Below are 10,254 nucleotides of genomic sequence, written 5' to 3'. Positions count from 1 at the left end.
CCCGAGGAGTGGCGCGCTAGCTTGAGCACGCGTGCCACGCGCAGGATCCGCAGGGCCTGCACCGCCTGCTGCATGTCCGACAGCTCCAGCAGCGCAGAGCCCAGCTGAGTGAGCGTGAGGAGCAGGAAGTAGGGCAGGATGGCCAGGCAGTCGATCACGTTCATGAAGGAGAGCAGGAAACGGAGCTTCCGGGGAGCAGCGAAGAACCGGAGGAGATATTCCAGCGTGAACCACACGATGCAAACGGTGTCCACTGTAACGAGGGCTGGCGGCTCCGTTGGGTTGCCCTGCGCGTCGCGGGTTTGAAGCTCGGGAATGGTTCCCGCGCACAGAGCTGCTGAGGAGACGAGGATGAGGAGGAAGGAGATGACGGCGATAACACGCGCCGCCACGGACGAGTCCGGCTGTTCCATCACGCGCCACACGCGCGCCTGGAAGCGTTTCCACGCGCCGATACCCACGGCTCGCACCCTCTCGCGAGCCTCCAGCAGCGACTGTACCTTCTCGGCGATCTCTGCCAATTCCTCTTCAACGTCATGCAGGTTGGAACGGCAACATTCATCCAGAAACTCTGGCTCCACGTCCCAGAACTCCATCTCCTCCATGAAACACGCGGGGCATATACCTCTCTTCATGTGGATTTCACCACAATAGTAAACTTCCATTATACATTTAAACGCGTCTGGGTCTCTGTCAAAGTAGAACTCACCACCACCATAGTCGTCGCACAGTTCTGATAAATCCTCCGAGTTTCCCGCCGCCTGGCTTGCCAACTTGGCTAGCCGTGTGTCCGGATACCTACTCAGAACATCTCCGCTCAGCACCTGCCTCAAGCCTCCAATGTTCACCACAATTTCCAGCTCCTTGCTGGTCTCAGACCCGCTGCAATCACCAGAGCGCGGTCGCGGGAACGACCACATTTTAATTTTACGCACGAAGCTTTCTTTGCTCTGTAAACTTGGTTTATGCCTTCCTTTGGATGATGTGACTTCAATAAGCCCTTACAATGCTGGTATATAGATTATACATATTCTGAAATCACCAAATCTAGTTACAAAATAAAAATAAGTTCCTCACTCCTCCGTATTCAAGGGAAATACACAATTACTCCGAAATAAAGAGAAAGACATGTCGTAAAGTTTTCCTTCTGAACATTTTCTCGTGAGAGTTGAGAAAAAGAGTTAATCTGTTACACTTCCGAGCTGGCTTGCGAGTCCTGCAGATAATTTGCCTGGAAGACCGACCGATCTGTTGGCGCGTAACACATGTGAGCACGCGCCTCTCAGGGTGGGCTACAAGAACTTGGCTAGAGCTTGGGGACCGTAGACACCTCTGTAACTATAGCTTTATTCAACGGACAAAGGGAAGGAGAGAAGAGTGGTGAGAGCTCATAAATTATCCTCGGTGTTAAGAGGCAAGCAGCGCCAGGAACTTGGAAAGAGAAAGGGAAACCTTTTTCATCTGCTACCAAAGAAGACACCACATGAATCACACAGAGCACGAGCAATAAGACATTCAGATTCAGCAGCCCTGGCTTCGCTTATCTGATTCAATAATTCCGTTGACCTTTCCTAAAATACAAGGACTTGGGTTTCTGTAGGTCTTCACATACATTGAACTACATCCGTTTCCATATTGCAGAATCTTGTCATCCTTTTGTTTGACACTTTTGAGGTTACGTATTTCGCCAGTGGTTTCGGTTTCGGTGATCACAAATGCACTCACAAAGATCACACAATTTTTAAATTGCTCCCTCGAAAACCTTGAAACTGCTCCAGAAAGAAGTGCTTTGTCTCACTCTAGCGGTGCTCTTGAGTCAGTGCACTGGGCAAAAGATGACTTCATCGTCTGAGTCGAAGGTTGAATTTGTGGTCATTTTCAAAGTATTTCTGCCCATACTCTGGTGCCAACCTTTTTATATATTTGTATATTTTTTTGGAAAAAAAAATCAGTTTAAGCTATGGACATTTCCTATTGTCAGTTGCTTGAGCATGTTAGGAAATGCCTGGCATAGCTAAATGACCAACAATTGTTTTCTAGGTTACAGGGGTTGTCCTTTCCATATACTCACTCTACAGCCAAAATGCCTCTTCATCTGTATCTAATATACCTACCACTAGCCCATCTGATCAACATGCGTATTAGAAACTCACAGTTTAAGATTAAGCTACCATATATTTACTATATCATATCTGAATAATACACAGGCAGAATTGAATCGTAACAACACATTCTTTATTATATTATTACAGATCAAAACATATGTTTCCATCTAGAGCTGCATTCAATGAGCAGTATGCATTAAAAGTAGATTTGTATTAGTCTCTCAGCGCTTCATAGTCCTCTGCACTGATTGGCTGTTGAAGACATCATTCTTGACGATCTGAATTACCTGAGTGGGCGGGATCTCCAGCTCAACATTCACCTATGAACATATGTGAGGTCAGGTGAACTTCCTAACAGAACCCCAAACAATACCATATGATCTGCGACAGTGGTACAGGAGGTAGAGAAGTCGTTTAGTAATCAGAAGGTTGCTAGTTCGATTCCCTGTCGAAGCGTCCTTGAGCAAGACACTGAACCCCTAATTGCTCCTGATGTGCAGTGTGCCATCAGTGTAAAAATGTAAAAATGTGTATACATCCTTGTAAGTCGCTTTGGATAAAAGCGTCTGCTAAATGACTAAATGTAAGTAAAATAAGGTAATATTAGGTGGTATATGCTGCCTATGGTCTGGGATTATATAACACAAAGTAATATAAGGTATATGCTGTCTAGCCTACAACTATATTTTTGTTTGGCTACATTCAAAAGTTTTTGTACCACACACACACACAATCTCCTTTACAGGTATTACAACTCTTGGCTTTTATCTAACTATCTGACATACACACACACTTACCCTGGAGTTGACATATTGGTGAAGCAGCATTTTGAGTTCTGAGTTCTGCTGTCTGAGTTTCTGTGTGTCGACCAGAAGCTTGGACCTTTCTGTCAGTATGGTGCTACAATCACACACACACACACACACACACACACACACACACACACACACACACACACACACACACACACACACACACACACACACACACAGAACACACACACAGAACACACATAACTGTACTTCATTTTCTATGAAAATCGAGAAAACCAGCAGTAATCATAGGAGATACTGACTTGTGATTGTACAATAGGGATAACCACAGCCAAGGTGTATGTGTGTTGCATATGTGTGTGTGTGTGTGTGTGTGTGTGTGTGTATACATCTGTGTGTGTGTGTGTGTGTGTACCTACTGATATTTCTCCAGGGCTTTCTCCAGTGAGTTCCAGACGGTGAGTTTGGCGGGGCTGATGATGCAGGCCATGCTCTCCCAGTACTGCACATCCACACACACGCTCCTGGGCACCACACTCACACTGCTCTGCCCAACAGCCTGGGTGTCCCTACACACACACACACACACACACACACACACACACACACACACACACACACACACACACAGACATACATATACACACACACACACACACAAACACACACACACACACACACACACACACACACACACAGACATACATATACACACACACACACACACAAACACACACACACACACACACACACACACACACACACACACACACACACACACAGACACAGACACATACACACACACACACAGACATACATATACACACACACACACACACACACAAACACACAAACACACACACACACACACACACACACTACGTAATACATATGTTGTTCAAGAATGCTTGCTTGTAAATCTTCAAAAATGAACACATAACTGTTGTTGTGGTTGGTGGTGAATATTTTGCCATATTGCCACCCATGTCCCAATAAATGTACACACACACACACACACACACACATAAACACACACACACACACCTCATTCGGCAGTGCTGAGAAGTGAAGGCTTTGAGAGCCACCAGGACATCATTGGGATGTATGAGATCTTCACCTTCCTTACGGTCATCCTGTCCGCTGGTTGCTTCTCCCTTATGGTAGAGAACAAGGAGGGTAACATTTGTTAGTATCTGCAGGTCTATGCTTGTGTGAGCATCTGGGTGTCTCTGAATTTGTGTTCATGTCTGTGTGTGAGCATCTGTGTGTGTGTGTATGTGTATGTGTGTGGGTGTCTGTGTGTGTTTATACTTATCTATGTGAGCGCATCTGTGTGTGTGTGTGTGTGTGTGTGTGTGAGTGCAGCTGTGTGTGTGTCTATGTGTGTGTGTGTGTGTGTCCATCACCTCTTCTTCCTCTTGAAGCTGCTGCTGCTGCTGCTGCTGCTGCTGCTTGAACTTCACAAAGAACTCAGCAAGCTGATAGACATCTTCCTCATTCTCAATCCCCATGGCCTGAAATTAGACAGTCGATTAATCCAGACTCCAGTGAAACAACAAAATCTTGCTATTGGTCATTTAGCCAATCCAACACTCAGTTATCCAGGCCCTAGCCACATGGCATTCAACTTTATTGTGCAGAGTAAAGTCAATGAAATGTAGTTAGCACCTAACCAGCTGTGGCACTGAAATGGCTTTCTGTAGATTAAGGACAGTATAAAAGAATATGGATACTATATCTTACAGAGTTTGTCTGGAGATAGCGCATGTACACATTTGATTATATACGTATCAAGTTGATAAGGAGTTCAGGCATTTAGCATTGGTGTAAGTCACGCTATCCACTCACAGAGAAAATGGAGTCCAGCTTCATGAGGGATTGTTCATTTTTCTCCAGGGGAGAGAGCAGTTTCAGCAGTTTACTCTCAATGAGGAAGCCCTGGGGGAGGGAGGGTGAATAGACAGAAATCAGACACATCACAGTGTATATGAATGTTTGCAGGAAATATAATGTTTACATAGAAAACCACATTCTTACACACACCTATAGGGTATACACACTAACACACACACACACACCATCCAGACACACACACACACACACACACACACACAGAACAAAACGTTCTCCTCACCGCTTCATTGCAAAGTAACTCCAGCAGCCTCTTCACTGTCTTTGGAGACACTTTCCCATGCTTTTCCACCCCACTTCCTGTACCGTCTGTCTCACTTCCTGTGACATGAACCTCACTGCTTGATCCTTCTGCAGCCGTGGTCTGGGACTCTTCCTCCACCCTCCCTTCCTCTTCCTCTTCCTCTATTTCCAGCATTTTCGTGGCGGTCTGGAGTGCGGAGCTAAAGGCCTGGCCCTGCGGCCTGACAGGCCCACTGTGCTGCATGAAGGGCAGAGGGGGCGGGGCCCACTTCAGGCCCAGCTGCTGTTGGTAGATCAGCCTGTCAATCTCCAGGCCTCGGCTAACCAGATCCTTCACCTCATCGTCGTTCATGTGCCACACCTCCGCGAACTTCTGTGCGTCCATGACAGCAAAGTGCCTTAGAGGAAAGTGAAAGACATGTTTGTGAGCGCATCCATGTTCGGAGGATGATTGAGCACTGTGTTTAAGTGCTTGTTTACGTGTTATAGGTGTGACTGATAGGTCATTGAATGCGAGTGTACTTTGAGTGTGTGTTTCATCTACTATGTCTACTGTGTGTGTGTACATCTGTGTGTGCACTGTGTGTGTATGTGAATTTTGTGTAATTGTGTGTGTGTGTGTGTATGTGTTCAGAAGGTTGCTGCTACCAGCGGCATCAAGCTGTGCACCCCCGTTGTGCAGGCCACGCACGAGACCTGGGGACAGAGAGGTCATCCAATCCGGTGTACCCAGAGTTCCGTGGGGGCCCATGTGGTGCAAGTGCACAGAGGATGACCAGACTGTTTTTAGTTACCCCAAGCCGGTTTCAAGGCTCCCCCCTCTAATCTACATAAACCGGACCCACCTCTGTCCAGTTGTTGGTCAATAGAGAAACTGGAGGGTAGCATCACCATCAGTTTAGTTGGAAGATTCGCGATTCCAAAGACAATTTACAGATCGGAACAGTCATGTTGCGTGGGAGACAGAGAGAAAGAGAGAGAGAGAGAGACAGGCCTTTTGCCTGTGATATTACTGTGTGTTTATGTTTGTCAAATTCTCACCTCATTTTCTTCTGCATGTGTTTGTATTGCAGCATGATGCGCCTGTAGTCCTCGGTCTGTGATTGGTTCTCCTCTCGGCTCTGCTTCTCCTGTTTGGTGCATTTGATCTTCATGTTGTTCAGGACATCCTGTAATCTAAATGAAGCATTCTTAATAGAGTATGGAACTTTCTAGTTTTCAGTGTTAGCATTTGAACACTTCCTCAGATCACTTTAACGGATCTGTATGGAAGAATGAATGGGGTTTTTTCGCAAAATTTGCAAAAAATAAGGTGTGAGCGAAGCAAAGCCAGTAGAAAAACCTAGGCAAACGGTTTGGTGAATTAAAATGTAATTATCAGACTCGGTCAAAATGAAGATGTTACTACCAATATGCTACAGCAGAGGAAGGATGGACCACATTACGTCACTTGGCAACATGAGGGACTCTTGAGTGGCATTCATGTGGGATCTCTGAAGCACTTACTTAACTACCACCAGCATTCTCTTATCGATTTTCCAAAACCCCATTTATTCCCTCAGGGATTTTCTTTTTTAAACAGGAACTTGCAAAAATGCCAATCTGCCACATATAAAATGACGACGGTCACTCCCACACTCTGTATCGCAGGGCAGTAGAGTGGTAGACACTTCATTATGGTCACTTCTAAGCCAATACGCGTTTAGTCAAATTCAGCGAAATTGCTCCGCACTGCCCTCTAGCTGTCCATTCTGTGTGTGTGCTTCCGAAAAAGTAGTGGAGGGAGTCATGTTCATTTACACTGTTTGGTTAAATTGCATGTAAATGTCACTAGCTGAAGGGGTGTTGGGGTTTGGAGGTTAGACCTGGTGATCTTCCGTTTCTGCTGGGACTTGGTGATGGTGTTCTCCTCGTCTCGCTTCTTCAGCACCTGGAAGTTGTACTCCAGCTTCTCCTGGTTCAGCTGGTATGTGGCCTTCATCTGGTGCAGCTGCTGCTGCAGGACCTGCACACATACACATACACACACAGGGAGACATAATGACTTACAAACCCATTGTACTGCTAATTCAACAAAAGAGAGAGACAGAGCGGGAGAGAGATAGGGAGTGAGAAATGACCGTGGTCAGAGTCGAACCCAGGTTCCCATGGTTACTTGGACCAGTACATAGGCAGGAAAAGTTGCGTGACTGCTTGTGCATTTCTAGTATGTGAGTGATGTCTGTCATCTGTGCATGAGTGTGTATGTACATGTGTGTGTGTGTGTGTGTATGTGTGTGTGTGTGTGTGTGTGTTTGTGTTTACCCACATGCTTGTGCACATTATTACCTGCACGTCTGTCTCCAGTTTGGACTTGATCATATTGTACTCCTCCGAATCCTCCACCCTGAGCTTCTGCAGCAGCACCTCAAACTCCTCCACTCGGCTGATCCTTTCTCCAAGACTCTGCACCTGGCTCCAGAAGAGATGGAAGGGGGTTGAAGAAGCGTGTGTGTGTGTGTGTGAGAGTGAATTAGAGAGAGAGAGGGTGTATGAGTGTCTGTGTGCGTGGTTGTGCAGGGCAGTATGTAGAAGTGAATGTTTGCGCGTGTATATGTGTGTGTGTGTGTGTGTGTGTGTGTGTGTGTGTGTGTGTGTTGTGTTTTGTGCTCAAACCTCTTTATCTCCTCTGGCTTTTCTCAGTTGTTCCCATCCTTGGAGGTTCCCGTCCAGCAGGGCTTTCTGCTCCTGGTCAAACGAGCACTGAACGAGACAGACAGACAGACACACACACAAACATACACATGCACACACATAAGCACACACACACACACACACACACATTAAAATACATGTAATCTTAGACGAGTTATACATTAGTAAGTATTCATACAGCCAAAAGCCTGTGTCATTTTATGACCACAAGTGTTCTGCAGTGCTGCTGACTACCACTAGAGGGAGATGCTGACTCTAAAAAGAAAGTGTTTGCAGTTCAGGACGTCACCTCTACTCTGGATAGAATGTGATACATGTGAACATGTGTGTGCATGAGAGCGAGCAAGAGGAAAGTGAGAAAGTGTCTGTGTGTATGTATGTGAGTGTGTATACCGCTATCTCCATGGTCTCCTCTATTTATAATGCTTGTGTGTGTGTGTGTGTGTGTGTGTGTGTGCTTCTTGTGTTTTTATAAGTGTGTGTGTACCTGTATCTCCTTGACCTCCTCTCTGTAGGAGGTGATGAGTGTTTTGATCTGCTCTTCCATCCTCTCCGTCATCAGGTCCACCTCATCTGCCTGCCGTTTCAGGTCTCTCACATACCTGTCATCAGAGACCTTCAGCTCCTACACACACACACACACACACACACACACACACACACACACACACACACACAGACACACACACACACACACACACACACACACACACACACACACACACACACGCACACACACACGCGCGCGTTACTTTAGTTACTACTTTAGCTATGTTAGCTATGTTACACTTGAGTGTAGGTGTCCATGTGTTTGAATGTTTGTTTATGTGTGTGCATCTGTGCATGCGTGCATGCATGTGTGTCCGTGTGTATGTACCTGCTGCAGGTCAGTGATGAGTTTGTTCTTGTCCTCTATTAGAGTGGCACATAGCTGAGTCTGGCTGTTGAGGGCGTCTCTGAGCTCCTGAGGGACCTCACGCAGCTTCGCCTGCAACCATCTCTTACTGATCTCCTCAAACTTCTCCAGGCTTGACTTCGCCTCTGCTTCCTCCTTCTCCACCCTGCATACACACACACACACATGCAGTCACCAGCGCACACAAACAAACACACACTTGTATAAACATAATAAACACATAAAGAGAAAGGGTGTGATGTGTGAGAGTAAGTGTTAGTGACAGGCTGTTGTGCGTGTGTGTGTGTGTGTGTGTGTGTGTGTGTGTGTGTGTGTGTGTGTGTGTGTGTGTGTGTGTGTGTGTATGTATGTATGTGTGTGTGTGTGTGTGTGTACGTACCTCAATCTGCGGGCCTCTTCCAGCTCATCCCTCTTGAGTGACTCACGTGCATCTGCTGCCACTTGGATGTTGCTCACCAGTTCTGTTCCGTCGATCTGCAGCTTTTTAATTCGCTGTAATACACACACAAATACACACCAAAACATAGCCTGTTATAACCACCCCCTTATACAAAGCCATATCAACTGATATCTCATTGTAGTCAATTATAGTTGGTCACCTTGTTAAAGCTATTCAACAGATTCAAATTTTACCACGTCTCTACACCACATTATGCAACAGTAGTAATACACCCAGTTATAAGCAAGACCATATCATATAATGTAACCAGAGAAGATCCACCATAAAACGCGTCGAGTGAAGTTACCCGTTCGCTCCGTTCCACTTGCTCCTGGCTTTTGGCCTCTTCCTTCTCCTCCACCTTCTTACTTGAGCCCTCTCCTTGCTCCTGTCTAAAATGTCTTTCTTTAGCGACATGCTTATAAGTGAAATATCGCTACATGACAGAGAGTTACATGTTAAAATTGAAGTTAAAAGTAAAGTAACAGAGGAAAAGCATGAAATTCCTCTATGTAAATGTAAATACACACGGTAGAAAATGGCAATGTGACATTAGACGCAAAGGTTCAAGGCTGAATTTTGTTGGAAGTGGTTATGTTAATTTAGTCGTAAATCAAAGATGACATTAAGTTATTAAAGAAGAGTCGGCGCACTCAGGCCTAAATGTCGGCTAACGTTAGCTTACCTTTTCTTGACTTCATTTCGTGCAGCAATCCGGAGCCGGCGAGCTGCTATCCTCTCCTCCGGATTATCAGACAACACGTCTGGACACCGGTGATTTCCATTTTGACTCATGATCAGTTTTAAACGTAGCCAATTAGAAAAAAATGTGTTTTACATTATTTAGCTACGATGAAAAGCGCTCAATGACTTTAGTTCGTGTGTTTCAGGCATTTGTTGTCTTTCTGGTTGCTAGGATACCACATGGAGCGGCGCTGTGTGTGATGGGATATATTTTGATTTTGGTGCACACTGGCTAGTTTTAGAACTGTGAATACCATTGGTGTAAGATGCTGTCATTGTCATACACATATGGAATAACAGAAATGTGGGATCTCCCATTTAAGAACTTGAAAGTGGGTCCGTTTCTAAACATGGTTATTGGCATGAGCTACATTTCCCATAATGTGAAGCAGGTTTTGGGGAGAGTTGAGAAGAGAAGAGTCCACATGA

General features: G+C 45.6%; 2 protein-coding genes across 2 annotated transcripts in view; both read right to left on the bottom strand.

Moving 5' to 3' along the window:
* kcnf1a (potassium voltage-gated channel, subfamily F, member 1a) overlaps positions 1-1,630 on the bottom strand; it is a 4,336-nt gene extending 2,706 nt beyond the window's left edge. Inside the window, exon 1 of the mRNA XM_031581622.2 lies at positions 1-1,630. This exon is cut by the window's left edge and continues 2,706 nt beyond it. Within this exon, the coding sequence (XP_031437482.1) occupies positions 1-920 (920 nt within the window). The 5' untranslated portion in view covers positions 921-1,630.
* Positions 1,631-2,254: 624 nt separating this feature from the next.
* Positions 2,255-10,254, bottom strand: drc1 (dynein regulatory complex subunit 1 homolog (Chlamydomonas)). Its single transcript, XM_031581591.2, has 16 exons — positions 9,767-10,254; positions 9,389-9,473; positions 9,022-9,134; positions 8,604-8,787; positions 8,214-8,351; positions 7,688-7,774; positions 7,361-7,483; positions 6,898-7,037; positions 6,074-6,208; positions 5,013-5,430; positions 4,727-4,816; positions 4,285-4,392; positions 3,923-4,032; positions 3,298-3,447; positions 2,903-3,005; positions 2,255-2,425 (listed from the first exon to the last, which is right to left on the bottom strand). Exons 1-16 carry the CDS (start codon positions 9,874-9,876, stop codon positions 2,327-2,329), a joined length of 2,193 nt encoding a protein of 730 aa, XP_031437451.1. The 5' UTR covers positions 9,877-10,254; the 3' UTR covers positions 2,255-2,326.

This window comes from Clupea harengus, chromosome 15 (genome assembly GCF_900700415.2).
Source record: "Clupea harengus chromosome 15, Ch_v2.0.2, whole genome shotgun sequence".
Taxonomy (NCBI): domain Eukaryota; kingdom Metazoa; phylum Chordata; class Actinopteri; order Clupeiformes; family Clupeidae; genus Clupea; species Clupea harengus.
Note: the sequence above shows the minus strand (reverse complement) of the source record. Positions and strands in the feature narration are given on the sequence as shown.